Source organism: Peromyscus californicus, unplaced genomic scaffold, assembly GCF_007827085.1.
Source record: "Peromyscus californicus insignis strain IS unplaced genomic scaffold, ASM782708v3 Scaffold_13__1_contigs__length_99412109, whole genome shotgun sequence".
In the NCBI taxonomy this organism is placed as follows: domain Eukaryota; kingdom Metazoa; phylum Chordata; class Mammalia; order Rodentia; family Cricetidae; genus Peromyscus; species Peromyscus californicus.
The window spans coordinates 68,075,184-68,102,314 of NW_026294424.1; the positions used below are offsets into that span (position 1 = coordinate 68,075,184).

Below are 27,131 nucleotides of genomic sequence, written 5' to 3' on the forward strand. Positions count from 1 at the left end.
GAGATAATAAAGGTCTTAAGCATAGACCACTCTTTCAAGACATCCAGCTGAAAGAAAGGACAATAATGTTTCACTTCAGCTCTAGCGGGGCATTCCTGCCACAAGAGAGAATGTCCCTTCTGCAGGGAGCAAAGGTCAAGCTGCAAAGACCCTCAGCACAATGGAACTCCAGAGAGGGGTGTGCTGGGAACAGAGCAGAACCTGAGCGGGGAATTTCTATTCCTGTCTTCTCTGCTTGGCCTTTTGGGATGGAAACAAATGTATTTCTTGGGGTCTATTTGTTTCTTGACTTTCAGAATACATTTTTCTTTTTATGAAAGTCAGTGGGAAAAATACAATTCCCTTTCCAGTGTTTTAAAAATCACTTTTCTGGAACGTATCTACTTAACTGACAATTTAATAACAAACTCTCAGTAAGATGACAGATGTTTAGATATACAATGATAAAACGAAGTTTCGTCTTTGTTTTAGCAATTACTTTTATCATTTAAGAGAACCAAGTTTATTTCTATTGGTGCTCATAATGCTGAGGGGTTTTATAGTGAAGATCTGAGGTTTCCAGCAGGAAAACCCCTCTCATAAATTTAAACACAAGCGGATCCTCAGTCTAGAATCAAAATCTGTTTAATGTCTCAAAAACCCCAGAAGCCTCAGTTACAGGCAGACAATTCATACTTTAGGAAAACTTAGAGCAGAGGGCTGGGGAGTCCTGAGGAGTTAGTTCAGTGTACATTTTGCAGTCCTGACTGCTTTCCCCAGCCCAGGCATTTGAGATAACAGAATGTGACTGTTTCATGACAAGCTGGATGATAGGCAGCTTTCAAATACTGACGTCTTGGTGTACTTAAAACTTCCAATTCTTTTTCTTACTTCTCATGGCTACGGATCTGTCCATGGGAACGAGACCCACAAGAAATTATGGCTAGTGACACACAGCAGAAGTGGGTAGCCACACTGTTATCTTTAACTAACTGAAGTTGGCACGGGGATAGAGCATGAGCTGACCCTGCTAACAATCGACTGTTTCTTTCCTCCCCTCAACCCCCACCTCCCCTGTCTGGAGTTTGGGCATAAAGAAACCCATTTTATCTTTTTTGGATAGGGGGGGTTGATAGGAAAAAATCAAACATTTAAATTTGAATTCTTCATGGAGTTACTCATGGGTTTTGTTTTTTTAATTTCTGGCTTTGGTTATTTTTCAAAAATAGAGCTCTTTAGAAAAGTAAAGTTTATTGATTTTTAAAGAGTCCAGTGTTCAGCTATAAAAATTGATTTATGCTCTGTGATATCATCATAAGGTTTATCATTAAAACACAGTGTAAGTCGTCATCCAGATCATCTGTGCACTCTGGCTCTTCTTAGTTCACAATATGAATTAGTACTTGTGTCAGTGTACTTATGAGTAAGGAACTCCAAACTAAACACACTTGATAGTATCACACACAGGGTTGCGGAAAGAAAACCGAGGCAAGGAGCCCAGCATGGTGGTGTGTCCCAGCACTGGGCAAACTAAGGAAGGAGGATTCGGTTCAAAGCCAGCCAATTGGGGGGGGGGGGGGTAAGAAATCCCTGGACAACCCGACTTTGTAAATAATGTGGGAAGTTATGAAGCAAGATACCTAACAATGTCAACCTCACGTCTTCATATGCATCATACCTATAAATACATGTGCTCATGTACAGTCAAACATGCATGCACATACATATACACATACCACACAATACATATGTTAAAAAGAGAGAGGATAAAAGAAAGTGGGGAGCTTGGTCTGCTGGCAGTGGTCCAGAGGGTGCCTGGACCGGTCTACTCTGGTGACCAGCCTAGCAAATAACCTAGCTGTCATCATAGAGCCTTTATCCAGTGACAGATGGAGGCAGATATAGAGATCCACGGCCAGGCACCAGGCTGAGCTCCGGGAATCCAATTGATGAGAGAGAGGAGAGATACTGCAGGTGAGGGACGTCGAGATCATGATGGGAGGACGTGCAGAGATGACTGGCCACACTGGTGGAAGCCCATGAACTGTAGACTGGTGGCTGTGGAGCCCCCATCGGACTGGACTAGGCCCTCTGGATACGGAAGATGGTTGTTTGGCTCAAACTGTTTGGGGGGCTCCAAGGCAGGGGGATCGGGATCTGTCCCTGGTCTATGAGCAGGCTTCTGGAGTCCAGTGCCTGTGGTGTGACACCTTGCACAGTCTTGGTGCAGTGGGAAGGGGTTTGGACCTGCCTAAGCTCAGTGTGCTGGGCTTTGCTGACTCCCCATAGGAGACCTCGATTTGGGGGATGTGGGGTTGCGGGGTAGCTTGGGAAAGAGGGCTGGGGGTGGGAGGAGGGAGGAGGGGGATGGGGATAGTATGTGGAGTGAGTAGAAAATTTCTTAATAAAGAAAAATGAAAAAAAAAAGATTTTCCCAAGTAAAAAAAAAAAAGAAAGAAAGTGGGGAGAAGAGAGAAGATAGAAAGGTAGGAAGGCAGGGGCTGGAATTAATAGTCAAACACCAGAACGGTTTCAAAGCAGCAACTTCTACTCAAAATGGGTTGGGCATTGTCTACAAAGAGTTAGCACATCCTATGAATAAGTGCATCTTCTCTGACGTCAGATGTCTGCATCTGAATTCCAGCCCTAGTCCTTCTCAGAGACGGGGCAACTGGAGGTGAATGTTTTGGTTCCTGTGTGATAAACAGTGGTTACACAACTCGTTGCTAACATCTACAAGAACTATATCAATTCAATAGGATGGCCCACTAAGGAGAAGACCAGACATCTTTTAGGTGCTCAGTAAACATCAGCTGCGCTCACTTTCCATGTCATCCTTACATTCCTAGAAGCTGTCATCTACAGTCACCAAACACACTGTAAGTTAGGATTGTAGTTTCATGCTGTGGTCTCTAATTCATTTCCTCCTAACTTCATTTACATTCTACTTTCAAAATTTATTCTATTTCATTTTGATATTTGATGTTTGTACCCATAATAAAACAAGAACTTAGACGACGAACTTCTGCTTCTGCATTGTGTTAGTTTCTTACTCACCAAGACTAAATGCCTGACAGAAACAACTTAAAGAAGAGGTCATTCAGCTCACAGTTTCAGGGTGCGGTCTACCATGAATCTGCAGTCAGAAAGCAGACAGCAATGAAGGCCTCAGCCTGCATTCTCCTTTCTATCCAGTCTAGGTCCCCAGCCCCAGGGATGGAACTACCCACATTAGGATGGGTCATCCCACCTCAACTGACTTAACCTAGCGATTCCCTCACAGACATGCCAGAGGCTGTTTCCATGGTGACTCTGGATCCTGTAAAGTTGACACTCAGACCAACTCTCATTCTATCCAATAGCACATACTAATACTTACTAGCTACCAGAGATCACATTACAAGAGAGAAAGAAACTTTACCATTAAAAGAGGAATACATTTTCACACATCTCTAGAAGTAAATTCTACCTATTAGCCAGATTTAATATCCATATTCAAATATTTCTATATTTTAAATCATTATCATATTATTTTTTCAAGATTTATTTATTTATTATGTATATAGTATTCTGTCTGCATATATTTCTACATGCCAGAAGAGGGCACCAGATCTCATTATAGGTGGTTGTGAGTCACCATGTGGTTGCTGGGAATTGAACTCAGGACCTCTGGAAGAGCAGCTGGTGCACTTAACCTCTGAGCCATCTTTCCAGTCCTCATCATATTTTAAAAAACAAAAATGTAAAAGCAGGGTGGAGCCTGAGAATGACTCAGTGGGTAAGCTGTGCAAGCATGAGGACCTGAACTCAGATCTCAGCACCCATGGAAAATAAAAATTTTTAAAAAACCTGCCATGAGCCGGCACACACCTTTATTCCCAGCACTCAGGAGGCAGAGGCAGGTAAGTCTCTGAGTTTGAGACCAGCCTGGTCTACACAGTGAGTTCTAGAACATCCAAGGCTACGTAGAGAAACCATATCTCAAAACATACACAAAAAAAAGAAAGAAAAAAAGCCACACAAGCCAACCTCGGCGTGACCATGTCCCTCTATAACCCCGTGCTGTAGGGACAGAGAAAGGGAGATTGCTGGTGTCTGCTGACCACCAGCCTAGCTCCAGCCTCAGTGGAAGATCTTAGAGCAAGGGAAAAGGCAAAGGATAGCAGAGCAGAAAGTTAAGTGGGGACAAAAATGAGGAAAAAAAGGAGCACTGTATTTTCCCAGGGAACAAGGCTCAGCCATCACTGAGCGGACAATTAGCAGGGTGATCACTGAGGACAAGGGACAAGACAGCCTATCTGCCTACTCAATTGCTAGTCAATCATTGATTCAAAATTGATGAAAGCCCATTCACCCATCATAAGGGGGGGGGGAAGAAAAGTAGGTATAAAATAGAATTAGTTGACAGCGGTTCAGAGCAATTTTTAAAGTTCTACATAAATTAGGAGAGTGAAAGAATTAGTCCATATATTCAAAGACTCTCTTGAAGTTTTCAAGCTAAAACTTAGAAAAGTAGTTACTGCTGAGCCCCAGGGGCAGCATGCACATATTCCTTCTCTTTGTCAATAGTTCACAAAATAGTCAATACTTCTATCTAAATTCCATCTTGACTAGATTGGCCACAGTTCAGGAAAAGGTTAGAGAAGTTTCCTCAGAGCCTGCCATGGCTCCCCTGGAAGTGCACAGAGAGGCTTACCCATACTCATCTTGATGGGCAGGTTTTCTCTGCTGGCTGCTTCCACTAGATGTCTCCGAACTTCCATCACGGCCTCCTTGTGCTTGGTGTTCAGTAAGGCTTCCCACAGGGCCTTGGCTGAGGCGTCACTACAGAGGAAGCACAAGACAGCTTAGAATACACTCCTGTTGGGAAATGGGAAGGACTGGAAGAAAAGGAAAATGTCAGCATTTCCTTATAAGCACTGATACAGGCATTCCCACTGGTAAGTATTAACTCGATACAGAAGAGCTCATTCATATAATGGGCAGACTATTGAGAAATTAAGGAGAGAACAAAATCAAGCCATAAGGGAGAAGAAAGGCTACAGTGTTCCATGAAAATATGAGAAAATTACGTATTAGATTTTTTTTTTGATTTTCAATTGAAAGTAGTTCACAGTGCAATTCATTGGTAAAGAAACATGAATGTCATATAAGCCGAAATTAAATGTAAGGCTAAAAATGACTTATCAATAATTACAAGCACTGTGTCAACTTGAGCCTGAGAAGCACAGAGAAATCCTCAATGAGGATTCTTGTATGGCTTCTCAATAGACTTCCTACCGAATAAGAATGAGGGCTTGCACTCAGGAGCAGGCCCTGAAGTATTCCACTCCAGGCCTTCAGCTGGAAGGATGGCACTTATGGAAGCCTTCACAATTATCTGTTGATAGCAGCCCCAAGCACTGCATTATGCAGGGTCTCATCTGGGTTCACTTCCCAGTAGCTCTCTGTCTCATCCGCCATGCTGTGTCCCCATTATAAATGAGTGCAGTGTTCTTTCCGGAAGGCCGCTGCCACAAAGCCAAGTATACACATTTGTAGTAACGTTTTCAAAACTCCATAGAGAGGAAACAAGGATGACTTCTGTCCTATCTCCACTTAAAGCCCCACTAACTCACACACTAACCTCTCAATAGAGGAGTAGGTCTTATTATCACCACTTTTCCATAGTGAAGTAACAGCTTTAAACACTCAAAACTATAACTCCTCTGATGGTTATCTTGGCTACAACTTGACACACTGAGTGATACATAGAAAATCAGTAAAGCACATTTTTCAATATCTGTGAGGATGTTTCCAGAGGGTCAGTAAACTGAGCAGGGAAGACCTGACCCGAATGGAAGGAACGCTGATTCTTAAGTGTGGGCATTCTGTCGCTGACGCCACTGCACAAGACTCTATGTTCAGCTTTTGAATGCACACTCACATCAGAGACTTACAAGAAGCTTCCAGGCCTCCATCCTAGGCCTTGGGCTAGACCTTGTCCCTCACTGATCCCCTACCTTGTCTGAGGCATCCAGCTTCTTTGATAGAGCAGCTACCTCTAGCTTTCCAGCTGCTCACAGCTATTGTGGGACTCTCAGTCTGCAAGTGTCTAAGCCCTTTTTATAATTACACACTCAGTCCTTGTGCTCCTCTAAAAGACCCTAACAGAACTCCGCATCTATTATCCTTAAATTTAAATAAACGAATGGGCAAATTACATGGCATGCCCTATATGTGGCTGGCATACATATGAAATAAACTTTCAATGACTTAAAATCTGGAAGCTTACATATTTATAATGCATAAGTAAAAACATTACAAAAATGTGATATGAGTCATGATTGATGAGTAAATAGATTCTATGCAAATATAATCCTATCTTGGAGGATAGGGGCTGAGAGAATAATTTCTACTATAAATAATAAACATAAGCTCTAAATGCAGCCAAAGGAAGAAGTTATAACTCACCAAAATAAGATAAATAATGGAGTATTTTCTCTGAATTTGTCAAATATTAATGGACTAGATATTGTGATGTAATTATTGCCTGTATATAATAGATATAGTTATACTTATTGTATATAGTTTTTCTTATATTAGTTATAACCTTCTTTTATTAATTTAGACAAAAAAGGGGAAATGTGGTAATATATTGTTTGTAATCTAGGAAGTAAAGCTTTCCTGAAGATCAGAGAACAGACCAAGCCACAGAGTTAGCCAATGAGGTCAGGCAGTGGTGGCATACACATTTAATCCTAGCACTCGGGAGGCAGAGGCAGAAGTCTGTCTGGATTTCTGTGAGTTCAAGGCCACACTGGGCTACAGGAGATGAAACCAGTCTAAAAGAGAAACAGAGCCAGGCAGTGGTGGCAGGCACACACCTTTAATGCCAGCACTAGGAAGGTTGAGACAGGAAGTGATATGGCTGCGCAGAAAAAGGAATATAAGGTGGGAGGAGACAGGAATTCACTCTTTTCAGGCTGAAGAGTTGGTGAGTTAAGAGGTAGTGGCTGTGCCTTGCTCTGTTTCTCTGACCTTTCAGCTTTCACCCTGATATCTGGTTCCGGGTTTTTGTTATAAGACTATTTAGGATTCGTGCAACAGGAAATAGAGACTTGGATATTCAGCCTCAGCTCACTGTCTCTTTTTTCAGTCTGGAACCTAGCCCTCGGGAAACTGCCACTCACATTCAGATGGTTCTTCTCTCCTACGTTAAACTTGCCTGAAACACCAACACAGACACATCTCTGGGTATGATTCTAAACCTCAAGTTGAGGATCAAGATTAACCATCACAAATCCACTTCTCATCAAGTCAATCCCCAAATATATCACTTTTAAACCTTAGCATCCCACTCGTGGTCCTCAAATATCCATGAACATTTTATAATGCACAATACATTTAGTTAATCTGTAAAAAGTCTTTCAAATGTTTACAGCTCTAATATTGCTCAAATGCCCGAAGTCCAAAGTTTCCTGAGACTCAAGGCAAAGATCACACAAAATCAAAAACAAGTTACATATTTCTATTATACAATGGCACATTCCAAAGGGGAAGAACAGAGTTATAGCAAGGAAATAGCAAACCTATGCAAACCCAAAACCAGCAGAGAAAACACCAGACCCTACAACTCTGTATCTAACATTTGGGGCTTTCGGTAGTAGTATCCTCTGGACTCCAGTGGACTGGAGAAGCCCCACCCCTCTTGTTTTGCTGCTTATAATAAAGCCCACAACACATGTGGCTCCTCTCATGGACTGGCTCCCTTCTATTTCCTCAGTGTATGGCTCATAGTCCTGGAACCTCCAACATCCAGGAGTCTCCACAGTAGCTTAGGCTTCCCGATCACAGTTTTATGTAATGGCCTCTTAGGACCTCCTTGCAGGGAATCCTGTCCTATTAGACACTGACTGGCCCCAGCAGCTTTCTATGATTTTGGTAAAAAGCCACTATGACCCTATATGCCTTGCTTGTGTGCCTAAAAACCACCACGATGTGTGGTGATACTGTGTTCCCCAATATATCGTGCACCCTAATAAACTTATCTGGGGTCAGAGAACAGAACAGCCACTAGACAGACATAGAGGCCAGAAAATGGTGGCACTCACACCTTTAATCCTATCACTTGCGAGGCAGAGATCCATGCGGATCTCTGTGAGTTTAAAGCCACACTGGAAACAGCCAGGCATGGTAACTCATGCCTTTAATCCCATGAAGTGAGCCTTTAATCCCAGGAAGTGATGGCAGAAAGCAGAAAGGTATAGAAGCATGAGGACCAGGAACTAGTGCTGGTTAAGTTTTTAAGCTTTTGAGCAACAGTTCAGCTGAGATTCATTCTGGATAAGGACTGAGAGGCTTCCAGTCTGAGGAAACAGGATCAGCTGAGAAATTGGCAAGGTGAGGTAGCTGTGGCCTGTTCTGTCTCTCTGATCTTCCAGCATTAACCCCAGTACCTGGCTCCAGGTTTGTTTTTTATTAATAAGAACTTTATTTTTTTTTTTTTTTTTTGGTTTTTTTCGAGACGGATTTCTCTGTGTAACTTTGCACCTTTCCTGGATCTCACTCTATAGACCAGGCTGGCCTCAAACTCACAAAGATCCGCCTGCCTCTGCCTCCCAAGTGCTGGGATTAAAGGCATGCGCCACCACCGCCCGGCTATTAATAAAAACTTTTAAGATCCATGCTACAACCATGTAGTGATGACATTACCAAATTCTGCTGCCAAGTAAAGATACAGTCTGATAGCCACCCATCCCACACATATACTTCTATTACAGCAGTAATGAATTCTATGTGTTATAGAAGCTTAACTTGGAAATATGGAGAAATCAAGCTGTCATTAGTCAGGAAGTTTCCTTCCTCCCTGGGCTAGCATCTGTAGTATTAGAAGGTGTTCTGCATACTTCTAGGGTTGGGGAAGAGAATACTCAACAGTCTTACCCAGCTGTGACCCGTGAGCTACAGTAATGATCGGTGTGGCAAGAAACGGACATGGGCGCAATAGCGGCAAGAATGCCATGGAAGGCCTGCTTCACCGGAGGAAACACATGCCTGGGACTATAAACCTGGTGAAGAACTGGGAACTCAAGGCCCCCAGAGGTGAACTCACTACTATTATTTTGCTAAATGGACATAGTATCAAACTAACCTCTAAATTCATTTTTTATAAGCATAGATTAGCACAGCTCTCAGACCTTATAAGTTAAGGGTTTGGGGGCAGTAGATGCTAGTTTGAATGTAATTAGCCCCCATAAGCTCTTAGGGAGTAGTACTATTAGGATGTGTGGCTTTGTTGGAGTAGGTATGCCCTTGTTGGACGAAGTGTGTCACTGTGGGGGCAGGTTTGAGATCTCACATATGCTCAAGTCACTCCCAGTGTCTCAGTTCACTTCCTGTTGCCTGCAGACCAAGATGTAGAATTCTCAGTTCCTTCTCCAGCCTCATATTTACCTGCACACCACCATGTCACACCAGGATGATAAAGGACTAAACCTCTGAACTGTAAGCCAACCCAATTAAATGTTTACCTTTTTCAGAGTTCCCATGGTCATGGTGTCTTTTCACAGCAATAGAAACCCTAACTAAGACAGAAGTTGGTACCAGGGACTGGGATATTGCTGTGATAGGCTAGAACATGTTTTTGTTTAGAGTAATTGGGTCAAGAAAGCAGTTGAATGCTTTAGACACTGCTTAATGAGCCATAATAGTAGGAGCATGGAAGATAGTAGTGCTAAAAGTTACTTGAACTGTGGGGGCCTGACTCAAGAGGTTTCAGAGGAGAAGATTATTAAGAATGTGGCCTATAGATTGTTCTTGTGATATTTGGAAAAATGTGGCTGCTTTTTGCCCTTGTCTGAAAAGTCTGCCTGAGGCTAAAGTGAAGAGCTCTGGATTAATTCCATTGGCAGAAGAAATCTTAAAACAGCCTTGTATTGACTCTGTTATGTGGTTACCAGTGTTCACTCTAATGAAGATTTATAATGAACAGGAGGAAACTGGGCAAATAAAAATACAAAATGTACAATTTGAGGAGAAAGGGAACACCAGGAGGTGGAATGGAGTTAAGTCATGTGTTCAAGAAGATAAAACAGATTAAAAAATGGAATAAAGAGAGTGGTGACGTCAGAGCAAGATCCCACCTAGCTAAGTTTCCAACTTGTGAAAGGGAATTAAAGAAAAGCTTAGAGCTGGGTGTGGTAGTGCACGCCTTTAATCCCAGCACTCCAGAGGCAGAGGCAGAGGCAGGTGGATCTCTTGAGTTTGAAGCCAGTCTGGACTACAGAGCAAGTTCCAAGACAGCCAAGCTTGGGCAGTGAAGGAAACTATTGAAAACAGAAAGTTGATGATAATGTAATTGAACAAAGGGTCCATGCTCCAGCTCCAGCAAGCAGTAGAACTTGCCAGCTCCAGCAAGCAGTAGAACTTGACAACAACTTCAGTCACATGGTTCTGGTTTTAGAGTCAAAGATAGAAGAAGAGTCAAAGAGTTATGGAATCTCCCTCCACAACTAAGGCCAGGTATGTGTCAGGAGTGTCCCTTAATGGAGGCCTAGAGAGGCCATTAAGTGAAGTTGTGAAGTTGAAGCCTGGATTGTCTTGAAGACCCCAAGATGTTGTTGATGCCAGAGGTATGGGATATCTGCTGAGGAGAGCTACAAACAGGAAGTGGAACCAGATCAAGAGAAAGAAGTGTGTTGCATTTTGACATCAGACATGGAGAGGCAGAGTTTGGAGTTTGCCCAGCTGGTTTTCCGTCTTGCTTTGTTCCAGTATTTCCTCACTATACTTCCTTCCCTGTGTTTTGAAATAGTAGTGTATATCCTGTGCCATTTTGTGTTGAAATTATGTGATCTGCTTTTTTTGACTTTTGATTTTATAGAGGATAACAGTTAAGAGATTGCATGAATCTCAGAAGAGACTTTGAGCTTTGGACTTTTAAACATTGCTAAGACTGATAGACTATTGGAACTTTTGACATAAGACTAAATGCATTTTGCATTATGATATTGTTACAAGCTTATGGGGGCCAGGGAGTGGAATGTGGTAATTTGAATGTAATTGGCCCCCATAAGCTCCTAGGGAGTGGCATTATTAGAAGATATGACCTTGTTGGAGGAAGTGTGTCATTCTCGGGGTGGGCTTTGAGGTCTCCTATGCTCTAGTTATGCCCAGTGTCTCAGTTAACTTCCTGTTGCCTATAGATCAAGATGTAGAACTATCAGCTCCTTCTCTAGCACCATGTCTGCCTGCACACCACCATGTCCCACCATTATGATAATGGACTAAACCTCTGACTAAAACTCAATTATATGTTTTCCTTTATAAGAGTTGCCGTGGTCATGGTGTCTCTTCACAGCAACAGAAACCCTAACTAAGACAGTGGTCATTGGCATGGGTCTTTAACAATTATAGCGGTTCCTCTGCAATAGTCTCCTTAGGAACTTTAAACTCATTTAAGTTCCTTTCATCAAACAAGCTGCACAGTGTTCACCTGCTGTCTTTTGCTGTAGAACTAAGAACAGTGAACAGTAACCATGCCACAACCTGGACATTAGGTTAAAAGGTCCTTCCAAAAACAAATGTCTTCATTAGTTTTTAACTCAACCTCACTCAGATTCCCAGGGCAAAAACAGAATACAGCTAACTCATTGGCCAGAAAGTAATACAAATGGTCTCTAGTATAGTTCCCAGTTGAGTTCTTCCCTTCTGGAACTTTATGAGCCAGACCTGCACTGCCACATTCCCATAAGAATGTCCCTGAAAGATCTGATACTACAACCTCAAAGAAAGCACATGACTAGTAGGTCTTATCTACACCTACTCTACACCCTTTGTGTCCTATTTTAAACCTACTTCATCTTGGTCAGATGTTTCTTCTTAAGTTCAGGAATAGCTGACCAACATCTTTTTAATAAGTCTAGCCTGAAACAGCTTCACTCCCCCACCCCATTATTACACAAGATTTCTGTGGGGCTGGAGAGATGGCTCAGCAGTTAAGAGCACTTGCTGTTCTTACAGAGGACTCAAGTTCAGTTCCAGCACCTATAAGACAGCTCACAACTGTCTGTAACTCTACCTCCCTCCTAGCCTCTGTGAGCACCCTCTACACACACACACACACACACACACACACACACACACACACACACACACTTATAAATTTTAAAACTTAACTCTTTCTTTAATTTAAGGACTTTTGAAAGATAAATAAAACAGAGTTTTAAAGTATATTTTCAGATACTCTTATCACATTCTATTTACAATGCACTTTAGACTTTATAAAAACACATTACTTTGATTCTTTGTTCGAGCTCTGTGCCATGATCACTAACTCAATCTAAAGAGCCTCAGAGAAGCAGAGCAACTACCTAAAATACAGCCTGGAAATGGCAAAACTGGAGATCATGTTCAGGTGACGAACTTGGTGAGCAAACCATCAAAGAGGGTCAACTAGGAAGGATGCTGGCTATTTTCAATAGTCTCTGTTGGGTTCCTTTCCAGTCCTTAATTCCATAATATCCACTATTCTCCATTTAAATTGGCACATGGGCCTGCCACAGGCTAGAATATAAGAATGAAGAGTGAAGTAGATCAACATGTTAGAAAGCACAGGCCCTCCAGATAAGCAGGCCCTAAGCCAAGAGGGCTGCAGGCAAGTCAGAACACATCCAAATGCCCCACCACCACCCAGGAGGAGCCTGACTACTGTCATATACCCAGGAGGATCCTGACTACTGTCACATAGGTGCCACACACAAACCACCCCTCTACTCAGAGAAAGAGTCACCCCTGCCATAGACCCCCATCACTGTGCTGTGCTGCCTGTCCGCTGGCTAAGAAATCTCTTGCTTGAAGGGCAATTTAATTCAGCTCCTCTCTTCTCACACTCTCTTCTTCTTCCTATTGCTACATAAACATATAAAGAAGATAAAACTGTCTCAAGATTTTATACTCTTTTGTTGTCTTGTTTTACATACTAGCATACTTTCCCTTGTAGTCATCATTAGTCACTAACAGTCAAGTTGTTTCTCAATGTTCCTTATTTTCCACTTAACTTTATTGTATAAATGCCCCTGCAAAAAAAAAAAAACCAACTTCCTAAGGATAGGGAGATTGATCCAGGGGTAAATACCTGCCACAGAAGTGTGAAAAGAATGGGCCCCCATAATATAGATCTGTAATCCCGGTGGCAAGGTGGGCAGTAGAGATGAGAGAATCCCCAGGAGATTGTGAGCCAGCTAGCCTGGTATACACAGGGACAAACAAGAGAACATGTCTCAAACAAGGTAGAAAGTAAGGACCAACACTTAGTGTTGTCCTTTGACCTCTGCATGCATGCCATGGATATACGCATTGTACTCTCACACACGAACATATAGAGAAATATTTTACCTTTCTGAATTTTCAAATTTTATATATATATATATATATATATATATATATATATTACTTTTAAAAATGAAAAGACAAACTATCACAGTCTATGCCACCTAGAGAGATCATTTCTAATCCTGTTCTTACTTTATATTCACTGAATCCTTAGAAAAGATAAAATATCCTTTAGTTCTTTTCTGATTTCTAAAACTGACAAAGTGAAACCACTTATCTAACATCCTGTTTTTAGTAGTTATTTTTAAGTGATGAAGATTAGAACCTCTGACCTTAGAGAGGCAAAGCTGGGCTCTAGTACTGAGTCACATCCTATATAAACATGTCTTGTCTCTCCATAATAAAAATAGTTAAAGGAGCATTAGAAAACAATCCTAAAACTCCAAGTACCAATGAGCTATCTGTGCCTCTGAATAATTCACCTGATCTCACCTGCTATTTTCATTTATTGAGAACTATGTCACAGGCAATATGACTATCTCATTGAATAACAATTCTCCAGGGTATCATAACCCCATTTCATAAATGAAGAAGCAGATTCTTTAAGAAGATTAACTGGAGTCCCTCCAGGCCACCACAAGATTCTGTTGGGTCTGCCTGCCTTTCTGATCCCTGCCTCAAAAGGTATAGCTTCTCCTTTTTCTTCTTTACTGTCTCTTTCCTTTGGATGCCGGCCAGAGCCTGAGTACGCTTCTTCTGTACTGTGGGCTTTCTTATTCTTTCTCTGAAGATCTCCTCCCCACAGTGTGGATGCTTTCTGTCCTGTGGCTGACTCCATGCCCCTAACTCAAACACCATGACTTTCCCTTTCCTGTTTGCCAACTTCCTCCTCTAAGCAGCTACTGAGATTGACAGCCTGTCTGTTCAGCGAGTTTTTCTTTTAAATTCTAATAAGTTGTCCTTGAGCTTCAAAAACAGAAAAAAGGATTAGTTTGCCCAAGTTATACAGTCTGTACATTGGCATTTGGACCATGTCCCTGTAAACTCCGTATAGTGAGCTTGGTTGCATACAATTCTGTGAAGGAAAGAAGCGAGAACGCCAGCATCTGAGGACAGATCTCTGCCACATTTTGGTCCTCCAGATGCACATATGAATTTGATTTAGTCTCCAAAGTACACCAACTGATGGGTGACTGTCCTGTGCTGTTATTTATTTTACTAAAAGTATTTCCCCTTTCACAAATCTAGTGACAGAAACAAAGCATTAACGAAAAGATATCCCACATACTTGTAGAACGTGAATGAAGCACTTTTCTACCATCTCCTCTGCTTCTAAAGGCTTGTTTTCCAGACCTAAGTTTTAATTCATTGTGGTTACTGAAATACACTTTTGTTACAATCCATTCTTTGAAGTATATGATAAAATCATAGATGTTTGTCTTACGAAAAGGTCCATTGTGTTGCTATGAGATGTAATTAGCCTATATGAGTGTGTAAAATGCTAGATACATACAAATGTGTTTTTATAAGCTATCTTGTATTCCTAAAATTAACACTATTTTGACAGGTGACCACATTTGAAGACTACAAGCTAACAATCACAACCTGCTACAGAAACCATCTTAAAATCTTTCAAGAGACTTCTTGCATGAAGATATGGCCCTTCCCATTCATTCCTGCATGAAGATATGGCCCTTCCCATTCATTCCTGGCTCTTTATTCACCATAATTACTCAGCTCTTAATGGAATTTTAGAAGTTGACTTGGTTTGGCAAGTATGAAATGTCAGATTCAGTCTACTAGAAATAAACAGGAAATATTCACCACCAAATAAAATACAAAGCCGGCAGCATTAATTTTTAAAAGGTGCTTGGATGTTGAGTCACAGTACTGCTCCGTCAAGAAGAAGCAGTAATTAAGAGGCTGATGCACTATGAATGCACGCTGTCATCCTCTGACTAACTGGGGGAAACGCTTTCTTCGTGGTGTGCAGAGAAGCTAAGCTTCCTCACGAGATCCGGGTCACCAGTCTCAGTACTCCAACAGAAACACAACAACAACAGCACTGATCAACTGACCCAACAGTTCTAGTCTGAAACAGAGCAAGCTGAGTCACAGGTTGTTACTGGGAGGAATAATGGCTTCCATCTGTGTGAGCCTGATGAGCTAAATAAATCACGCAGACTTCAGTAGTCATCTTTACTCTTGACTGCTGTTTTAAACAATTCAGCTTTAAGACACATACCCTTCAGCCTTGATCTCAATAAAAGAGAAAGAATTACAATGTAGGAGACATGAAGTAGACCCTTGAAACAGGAAATCAGTCTCTCCTTCGTCATTCTTCCAAAATCTCAGCACTCCCTGCAGCTGAATGTTCATGGAGCAACTCTACCTCTGGAGCGAGATCTAACAGAGAACCAGGAGAGGACATGTTCCTTCGGGTGACACAGACAGCAGCCCGGGGAGGACAAAGCAGTGGTCTAAGTGATGGGGAAAGGGCAGAGGGAAGCTGAGGATGTGGTCCAGGAGAAGCCGTGCAGGGAGGAATAGCCAGACAGAATGGAATTCCAGTAGATGGAGCTAGAGTGGCTGGGAAAACGGGCCTGAGAAGTCCTTTCACGGAGATGAAAGAAGTGTGGATGCAGCCAGCAAATCCACTTTGACTCCTCCTAAGCAAATATTAAGTCACTCCAAGCCTGGTGGCTCATGTCAGAGATGGCTGACTTCTTCTAAGGGCAACAGAAGGGTCTTTAACAACCGACTGCACTGTTGAAGAATCACTTGGAGTTTACAATGCCAAATGGATCTGAGGACTGAATTGGAAGCTGCCCTCTGCCACTGAGCTACATCCCTATACCTCTTCTGACTTTTTGAGACAGGGTCTCACTTAAGTGGCCAGGCTAGCCCTGAATTCACGCAGTAGCCCAGGCAGGCCTTACAATTTGCAGTCCTCTTAACTCAGTCTCATGAGTATCTGGGAGTAGAGGACGCCATCACTAGGCCTGGCTTCAATATTTATTAAGAACTACAATATAATTTAGTTCTAGGTACAGATAAATGGTTTTCTTCCTGAACCCCTCAAATGTGACCCTGTTACAAATCCCGCTTCCTATTTTATATTTGTAATACTTGTCACTAACAGGAAATTATCTTAGTAAATTTTGTAATAAAAGTAGCAATGGAACATTAAGAATATAAGTACTCTGGTTTAACTGAATATTACCATCCTGGGCCCATGGATGGTCATAGTCTGCCACCAATATCTTATGGGCTCTGCATTATGGTTTGATAGCATACAAGAATGGAAAGGTTAGGTATAGAGTTTCTCTAATAATCATTTAAAGTCTGGTCACTATAAAATAGTGATTATAAAGTCATCCAGTGTGACTTTATATCCAGTATGAGACTATCTGCCGTTAACCTCAACACTTTGGAAGCAGAAAGGTCACTGTGAGACCTGCCTGGTCTACACAGTGAGATCCCATCTTGATAGATAGACAGATAGACGGACAGATGATAGATAGATAGATAGATAGATAGATAGATAGATAGATAGATAGATGAGTAGATAGAAGAGGAGAGAGAGAGAGAGAGAGAGAGAGAGAGAGAGAGAGAGAGAGAGATAAACAAGTCATCCAGCCTGAGCTATTACAGGAAACAGAAGGCACTATTTACTGGAAGCAAATATAAAGGAGCACAAAGGAAGAAGCAGTGTAGGAAGACCCCAGGTGGATGGCCAGAGCACTGAGTACCCAGACGGCATTCAATGCAGCTGCAGTCAACAGCATGAGCATGTGGGAGGGAGGAAAGAAGGAGGAGATAAAGAGAGGGTTGACACAGTAAGGACAGAGCAGAACCACAAACTTCCTCAAACTTCAGAGTTAAGTGTTTGCTCAAAGGGCAGAGGAGAGCCACTGAGAGACCTTCCCAGGGCACTGGACTCAGACTTAGCACTAACTGCACACCAGGATAAAAGTGCTTCCTGATCTGTATGTATAATCATCTTATAGTATAATGAGTATTCCTTTCCTCCTATCGAATGTTCTTATTTGGGGCTTTTTTTTAGTCAACACATTTTTGAGCATTTACTATGCACCAGGCACTCTTCTTAGGACCAAGGGTCTCAGACCATTCCTTAGAAGTCATCTCCTCTACATTTCTCACCAAGTGTTGGGGTCCACAGAGGTGTCCTAGTGAGATCGGAGCTTGCTTTACACAGCAGGGCTGCATAAGAGGATGGATTGGCCACGTGCGTGGTTACCAGGTGTTTGGAAGGGTCTGCACTTGGCTGTGCAGTATGCTTTGATCTAGCAAGGGAGAGGTCTTTTGCTCCACCCCTTGGCGTTCCTTTAAAGCCCTTTAGCAGAGCCAGAAGGGATGGGTGGGTTTTGACCCAGGCCCTCCCGGAGGCTATCCTATGGTTCTATCTGTCTCTCTCCCCTCTATATTCTATCTAAATATTTCTCACTTCTCCCCACTCAAGAGTACCCTGGGGGGAAAAGTGGGAACAGGTCTCCCACAACCATGAAGAAAACTATCATCATGATGGATCAAAACTACTTTGGTCAAGCCAGGTGTAGGAGCATATGCCTTTAACCCCAGCTCCCAGGGGGCAGGGGCAGAGGGATCTCTGCGACTTTGAGTTCAAGGCTAGCCTGGTCTATGTAGCAAGTTCCCAGACAGCAGGGCTACATAGAGAGAACTTGTCTCAAAAACACAAAAACAAAAATGAATAACAAAACCAAACCTTTGGTCAAGTCATAAAGGTTTGATTGAAAAGCCTCAATGAAACATTTCACTATCACTATTAGGATAAGAATTTATACTGTATCAAGCTGATAATAGAAAAATAAATAAATAGATAGATAGGTAGATAGATAGATAGATAGATAGATAGATAGATAGATAGATAGATAAAAAGAAAAGTCACTGTGCTTTAGAAGACAAGAACTCCACAGAAGCTGCTCAAGAACAGAAGGAAAAAAGCAGAACCAACATCAAACAAAACCCACACTCGTAGCAACACACACAGCCTCTCGTGTAGACTCAGTACTGAAAGGATCATTTTAGAAATCTGTGTCCACTCTCATATGTACTTTCAAAAACAACTCTCAGGGCTGGTGAGGTGGTGCTCTGGTTAAGAGCATTGGTTGCTCATCCAGAAGTCACCAGTACCTTGCTGTGGATGATTGATTGATAAATAAAACTGCTGATTGGCCAGTAGCCAGGCAGGAAGTATAGGTGGGACAAAGAGAGAGAAGAATTCTGGGAAGTGGAAGACTAGAAGAGAGAGCCGCCAACCTGCTGTCCAGGGAGCAACATGTAAAGGCAGCAGGTAAAGCCACAGAACACGTGGCAACATACAGATTAACAGAAATGGGCTGAGTTTAAGTGTAAGAGCTAGTCAGTGGTAGGCCTGAGCTAATAGCTGAGCAGTTTAATTAATACGACCTTCTGAGTGATTATTTTATAAGCAGTTGTGAGGTTCATGGGGCTGGGCAGGACTGGAGAAAACTCCAGTTACAGTACCTCCAGCTCCAGAGGATACAACAGTCTTTGGGCCTCTGTTGCCACCCACAAATGTTTCTCTCTCACACACCCATTTTTATATTAACTCTATAACTATAAATACAGGGAAAGGTCCTCTAGCAAGAATGCCAGCAAGTAAGTGCTAAGAGAAAGCACTGTAAAAACAGCCGAAGGGCAAACTGGACATTCTCCTGAGTAACTCCTGTCTCTACAGCATGAGATTTAGACAGAACCCAATACAACCTGCAACTTGTTAACTCCCCAAGAGTCAGATTTTCAGAGTTGGTACCTATTTCTTTCTTGGCAGTGACCCCAGCCCAAGTAGGAACACCAACACTTACTTGTCGCTCAACTGCAGTAAGTCTCTCCATTCCACCTTTTTCCACTGTAGCTAACTTCAGAGGGTTCCTGACTTTGTTTAAAGGAGCCATAGTTTCCATTTAAATTATGAATCCCAAAGTTACAGTGACCTAGAGTTCAGTCTTCTCACAACACAGAGACCACAAGTCATTCTAAATTCTTCAATATGGAAGAGGTTTAGGGGGTTGAATATGCATTCCTTGTGTCAAAGAAGCAGTATGTCAGCAATTAGAGACAAGAGCATCTACCTGCAAGCACCTTTCAAAATTTAATTCAAACAGAATTCTGAAAAGTATATATGTTAAACACAATTCTCCATCACAGAAAAACAGCCTATAATAGCTCTGTTATTTTCAATTATTTCAATACTTCATAGTAGACACTTTTATTCTTTAATTTTCAGAAAAGAATCCATAAATTATTCATAAATTCTGCTTTCTAAAACTGTAGCTGAGCCCAGATGATCTCCAGGTCTTTTTTTTTTTCTATAAAAGTAAATAAACAAAAGAATAATACCTGCCTTACGGAATTGCTTTTGAATAAATTGTGACAACACATCTTAAAACACAACTTGGACATGGAATGCTTTTTGTTTCTTTCAAAGTGACATGTCAATGAGATGCATTTGGAGGAAGAGCAGTTGTTAGAAGCCAACAAACAAAAACCCAACAAAGCAAAACACACACATGCATGCGCACACGTGCACACAGACACACACACAACCAGTCCAGAGCTGGGGCATTGCTCAGTGGTCAAATCCTAGCATGCACCATGCATTAGGTCAAGCCTCAGCATCAAAACAACAAAACAGTATCATTCAGGGGTTTTATGAAATAAATCAAATAGAGACACAAGGCAATCACACAACATACAGTGAGGTTCCAGTCAACCATGGGCCACATTTAGGATGGTGCCCCTGTAAAATTTAATGAGCATCTAGAGACATTTTGCACAAAGCATCATTCACATTTGTGGTGATACTGGGCTGACAGTTACAGGAAAGTATAGTGCATGCAATTGTACACAGTACCTGGTTCTTGATGATCACAGTAATACTACTGTTTAATGTATGCACTATAATTTACTTTTATTATTACTATAATTTACTTTTATTATTTTAGACCGCATTCCTTGTTTTTATTCTGTCAGTGTGTGTGTGTGTGTGTGTGTGTGTGTGTGTGTGTGTGTGTGCATGTGTGTGCACATACATGTCATGGCACTCATGTGGAGGTCAGAAGACAGCTTGCAGGAATCCATTCTCTACATCCACTGTATGGGATCTAACTCAAGTTATCAGGCTTGGTGGCAAGCACCTTTCCCATCTCTTTCCCATTTCTTTCCCCATCTCTTTGGCCCTCGTTTTTACAATATTTTGTTAACACAATGACTATGTTTAACTATTCAACAAGTATAATCTAGAAGGCCCATGTTGTTGTTTGGCTTACCCTTTTCTAAGTCCATAACTCACCCCATCTCCAGATCCTGTTCTGGATGTGCAGAAGAAGCACCCACCACCATTCACTCATTCACTCATTTGGTTTTTCATTCAATAGCGCAAGTGCCAGGTATGGGACTATTCCAGGTATGGGACGAAGTGGCGAATAAAACTGACAAGTATCTCTACTATCATGGATCTCTCTGCCAGAGAGTTCTCTCTCTCTCTCTCTCTCTCTCTCTCTCTCTCTCTCTCTCTCTCTCTCTCTGGTAGAGAAAGAGACCAAAACAGAGTATAAACAACTCTAAAAGAAAGTGCTGAGGGGAAAATGCAGGTGAGTTGACAAATACAAAGTGCTAAGATGGGGCTGAGGTTCTGAGTTCAATTTCCAGCAACCACGTGGTGGCTCATAACCGTCTGTAATGAGATCTGGTGCCCTCTTCTTGGGTGCAGGCAGAACATGTTACACATAATAAACAAATATTTTTTTAAAAAGTGCTAAGATGGACAGGAAAGTGTTGGGAGCCATGCAGCCTAGTTTCAGACCAGTGTATAAGTGCTTATCCAACAGGTCCCCAAATGAGGCAAAGCCCACAGGGACAGTCTCACTCGGCAAGGACCAGTGAACTTCAGGATAGCATAGAATACTGCTGGACCACGCGGCCAGCATGCTCTCTTCTCTCTCATAATACTGATGATTCTCTTGGAAATTTTAGTGTCATTTTGTCAGTCATGCACGGAACAGATGTGATCGTTCCTGGGAACCCCATTTTTTCTCAAATATTTTCCCCTAAAATTCTTTGGGGACTGATGCTTCTCAAGTTTCTTGTCTGGGGATGCCAGCTGTCACTCCAGACCCTGGGAGCTGTTCTGATTCAGTGCTGACAGGATCAGAGGTAGATCACCCCTATTTCTGTAATATGCTTTGTTAAGTTTTGAACAATATTGTTGTTCTTGAAAAATGTGTGCCTATGTTTATCACGTTTTAGTTTTGTAAAGACAGGATGGACCTGGCTTGATGTTTGGCCAAGCTAGCAAAATGATAAGTGTTGTTTTGGTTTAAAGATGTTTTGATGTAAACGTTGGAAAAAAAGTATTTGATATATTTGTTTTTGATAGAGGTTAACATTAGAAGATGAGAAAAATGTGTCTGTTAGTATAGAAAAACATGCTTATTTTTGACATATAAATAAAGGCAGCTGGAGCTATTCTGGGCCAGCCACTGTGTGAAACTTATCTTGTGGTCAGACAATTCATTTCTTCATGCTGACACCCCTTCCCCATCTCAGGACCTAAACCCAGGCTGTGACAGGACTGCAATGCTATGGAATAATCCTGTGTACACTGTGAAAATGTGTTGCTCTCATTGCTAATAAAAAGTTGATTGGCCAATAGGTATGCAGAATTTTCGGGGCAGAGAGAATGCTGGGAAGAAGGGCAGTCAGAGTTGCCAGCCAAAGAGGAAGCAGGGTGTGTACAAAATGAGGTAACAAGCCATGAGTACCTGGCAGCAAGTAAAGGAATAGAAATGGGTTAATTTAAAATGTAAGAGTTAGCTAGTAACAAGCCTGAGCTATTGGCCAAACATTTGTAATTAATATTAAGTCTCTGTGGGTTTATTTTGGAGCTGGCAGTCCTGACAAAAATTCTGCCTACCCTGTGACAAGAAAGGACTTGCTGAAAATGAAGAAAAACTTGGGGCAAGTGTGTGAGAAGGATCCAGGAACAGAGACTATCATGAGCCAAGGTCTTGAAAGAAGACACTTCATGCCTATGCAAAGAATAGTAAGAAAGCCAGCGCAACTGGAAAGGGGCAGATGAGGAGGTGAGAAAGAGAGGACCTAGGAAGCCAGGTGGCTCTCAGTCTTAGAATCTATCGTAAGTCCTTGGCTTTCACAGGAAGAGTGTAGGAAGAACAGGAGAAATAGGCACTGTAGCCAGAAAATTCTGCAGCCCTAGGCCAGAACCAGTTGGATTACATGCAGTTGGAGAATCAGGTAAAGGCTGAAGATACTGAAAGTCTAAGAGATTAGAAAGAGTGGGGCTTGGGGCCAAGAACAGAAACCCATTTCAATAAGAAAAAGGATTCTGCCTTCTTCATGCCAAAAATATTTCACATAATCCAGGGAAGGGTGGATAGGGATGGCCATACCATGCTGTAATGTATTTATGTTCTCAATTTCTCATTTGCATTGGCAGGAACTTCAATGGCTGTAATTGCAAACAGCCTATTATAAAAACTGTATTAGCAATAAATTTTTATTATAAAAGCTTATATCATACTTAGAAACTTGCTTTTTAAATACTATTCCATTGCAGGCACATTTGTTGCCAAGTACCCATCTGTTCTGCATTTGATCCTCACTCCTCTCATTGAGAAGCTTCTGAAGAGCTGTCAAAGGTAGCAGTGGTTATTGCTATTGTGATGGACATATGGTGTATGCCAGGAAAACTGGGATTTATTTCAATTCCTTCTTTGTGGACAAATCATCCAATGTTAACTCCTTCATCCGTGCAAGCAACTGAAACAAAGCCACCATTTTTCTCCCAATGACTGTTTATAATTTTCTCAGTATGTATTTCTGTGTCTTTTATAATGTATTTCCATCATCATCATTTCTCCAGCTCTGCCCTCACTAAAGCTTTCTCAGACCCCTCTAGAACTCATCTTTGGATGGCACTTAACCTCATTTTCTGTAACATTCATTCATAGTCTAATTAGAAAAAGAAAAGAGCACCAATGAAGGCAAAGACCATACAATTGGACACAGCCTATGTAAGTGCTCAGAGGTGGAGCTAGGTCAGAGCAGAAGCTTAGGTATGATGACTTTTGTTTAAAATACAAGAAGAGGCTTAGATAGCATTGAAAGCAATGCTCTCATTTTATAGATGAAATAAGGCACAGAAAATGTGTCAGCATGGCTTTGGTTGTGATTGTCTGAAAACAGTGATTCAATTTAGCTTAAACAATAAAGAAATATATTTTACCACATAATTTGAGACTCAAACAGTGTGGGGGCATCCAAGAATGATCTTCTTTACAACAATCCTAGTCACTGACCTTCCCTGTTGCAGCAGGGAGTTTGAGGAGTCCTGGGAGTTAGGGGAGAAGAGGAATAGAAAAGGAGCCAGGGTTTTCTGTGAGTCATGTTTAGGAAGCAAAGACTTGAGGAAGAAGACACTCCCTCCTGCCTCATGCCCATGCTTTTTATTTTAACATAATTCTGTTGTGGAACATTAGTTGAAGATGTGTTACATTGTTTATGCTGTGGAACATTTAATGATGCAAAGATGTATTTCATTTTTTTTATGTTGCATTTGTTTAACTCTGTGAGGCTGTATTACTTTGCCTGTTTAAAACACCTGATTGGTCTAATAAAGAGCTGAGCAGTCAATAGCAAGGCAGGAGAGAAGGATAGGCAGGGCTGCCAGACAGAGAAAACAAATAGGAGAGAAGAGGGAGAAGGAGAGGACGATGCCAGGGGCCAACCACCCAGCAGCACAGCCAGCCATGGAGTAAGGGAAGAAAGAGACATAGAATAGAGAAAGATAAAATCCCAGAGGCAAAAGGTAGACAGGATAATTTAAGTTAAGAAAAACTGGCTAGAAACAAGCTAAGCTAAGGCCAGGCATTTATAAGTAAGAATAAGCGTCAGTGTATTTATTTGGGAGCTGGGTAGTAGGCCCTCAAAGAGAAGAGAGAGCAAAAAACTACATAATTCTTTATTGAATCTTTGGGAATTTCACATCATACACCCCAATCCCATTCACCTTCCAGTTCCTCCATATCCACTCCTCACCCCTGCAGCATGCTCCCCAAGCCCCCACCCCCAATTAATTAAAAACAAAAACAACCCACCTCCCTCCTCCATCTTTCCAACACGTCTTCATTCATCCTGATGGCATTGGGAGCCACAGTGTGCCATGCAGTATACCCTTTTGACCAATCAGCCCCACCAGCAAAATGTTCATTGCAATGAGTCATTGGTCTGGTTCAAGGCCTCTGGTACACCATCATCACTGGACCCTCACTAAAATTCCTCTCAGACATCCTGTTGTTGCTTGGAGTCATGGAGATCCTGCAGTTATCATTCAGCAGGACCAGTCTCTTCACATGCTCCAGCAGGTCATAGATGGAGTAGATGTTAGGGTAGGCCATCCAAGGCCCAGAATGTAGGTCTGGGTGGTAGCTGAGCTGGTTAGTCCAGGCCACTGGGCCCACCCACCTCAGGTGAGGGGCAGAGATAGCTCTCTTAGGCCCATGCCATCAGGACCAACTCTCCCACACCTGCGGTGATAGGTGGGGCCATCTCTGCTCAGTAGGGGTTGGGGGGCAGCTCTTCCTTGGGGGAGCAGTGTTGTAGAATATTCCTTTACACTATGTGAAGATGTGTCACTGTGATTGGTTTAATAAAAAGCTAAATGGCCAATAGCTAGGCAGGAGGTATAGGCAGGACTTCTGGGCAGAGAGAGCTCTGGGAAGAAGAAAGACAGAGTCCCCAGTTGGATGCAGAATAACCAGGATGGACATAATGGAAATGAGGTAACAAGCACATGAAAGAATGTAGATTAAAAAATATGGGTTAATTTAGTTATAAGAGCTAGTTAGAAACAAGCCTAAGCTAAGGCCAAGCTTTCATAATTAATAAGTCTCCATGTCATTTTTTTGTGAGTTGGTAGCCCAAAAAGAAAAATCCATCTATAGGGCAGGGACAGCTTTCCTGCTGCAGTGTCCAGAAAGGGACAGGACCAGCTATCCCAGGGCCAGTGAGGGGCAGGACCAGCTCAGCATGGCCCTTAGATTTCAACTGGAATGGCTCTTAAGATCCCCCCCACCCGTGGTAACACAGGCCATAGACATCATCACAGACCCCAGCTGTAGCAGGAACACGGACTCAGACATGGCCCTTGGCAGCAGCTTGGGCCAGACATCACCATGGCCATAGTGGCAGCACAGGTCATCCAGATCAGTATGACGCTGGCGGCAGTAAGGCCCTCAGACACCAACATGGTCTCAGGTGTCATGCCCATTTCTTAAACAATCACTCGCAAGGGAAAAGGCACTTCAGGACAGGCCCTGATGTAGAATGGATGCTGGAGAGACTAAATACGCTGGCCACAATCATAACATCTGTTAAGGATCTTAGGCTGCTTTCATTCCTTTATCCATCCTATTGAATGTGTAAGAGTTCACATGTTTTCTTGTACTCTAATCAACCCAATTCCTCTCATTTTACAACCTTTTCTCAGAGCTTACTTGCTCTTTTTCTAATTACTTTAGGCTTCTATGAAAGAGACATGGGGTAATGGGAAGCACTGACTTATAGCTGGACCTCCATCTGTCTAACTGCATATGACACCTTAAGTCACATAACGAAACTGAAAGGATTAGAACTGGGAATGATGGAATATACCTCACAGATATGAGAGACATTAAATCAGCTAACATATCTTAAGTGTTCAGGAGTGACATGCCAAGTCCTCTCTTAAATGTGCTTTATTACCAAAGGACATCTCTGCTCTGGTCTCTATTAAGTAAGTCCTCTAGTTATCTATAGACATTCACCTTCCTGCCATGTCACATGATCTCAGCATAGTTCTTAGCATGAACAGCTCCCAACCCCCACTGGGAAAAAAGGGAACAAATGGCAAGATAGGCCTGTCCTAAGCAGAATGACTAAAAGACAGGAGGCAGCTAAAACTAAGTCTCTCTGATGTCAAGGCCTTGAAGAGGCTTTTCTGAGTTCTTGCTCCCTAGACTACAACTATTTCTACTTTCAAAAATTTGATCAACAGTCTTCCTTTGGTTCTATTAGCTGTTAAATACCTTTTAACACCACTTTTTTACTGAAATATGCCAATATTTTTTCTGTTATTCTATAAAAATCATCATGAACAAACAGGACTCCTTGTATTAAATACTGACGTGACTTTATTTTGTGTCGTATTGAGTCCCTGAGTCTGGCCAAGAGCTACCTCTCCTCTGGGCCCCATATGGACAACACAGAGGGGAAGACAGTGGCTCTGAAATCAGACATTCGGGGTGCATTTCTAGCTCCACATCTATGTAATTTACTGTCTTGTTACCTCAATTTCTTTAATTAAAAAACAGGGAAATCTCCCTCATGGACTTAGTGTAAAAACTTAAAGTGACTTCCCAACTACAAGATGCTTGGGGATGAGCTTGACACAATAGTACATTCTGGAAAATGTTAACAGAGCTGATGACAGTGGTACCCTGTAAGGATGTCTCTTTTCTTCACGGTTTTCACATCAGGCCCTGAGCATCTTCTGTCTACGTCCTTTCCATGTGGACCTCGAGACACAATCAGCTCAAGGCCCACTCTTCCATGAGGTTAAGCTGACGAGATCAGATTTACCTGACAGCTATCTATAGGAATGGTCCCCAGTGGCAGTTCAACATCCCCAGCGGCAGTCAGGTCAGATCATGTCTACACTTTTCCTACTGTGCCTGAACATAACATGACACCATCACAACAAAAACAGTGCTCCA

At 42.1% G+C, this 27,131-nt stretch overlaps 1 protein-coding gene across 1 annotated transcript in view; it reads right to left on the reverse strand.

Annotated features, from left to right (window-relative positions):
- The window catches only part of Scfd2 (sec1 family domain containing 2), a 323,332-nt gene that overhangs the window by 291,453 nt on the left and 4,748 nt on the right, over positions 1-27,131 (reverse strand). Inside the window, exon 3 of the mRNA XM_052735152.1 lies at positions 4,676-4,803. Within this exon, the coding sequence (XP_052591112.1) occupies positions 4,676-4,803 (128 nt within the window). The remainder of the gene's footprint in view (positions 1-4,675; positions 4,804-27,131) is intronic.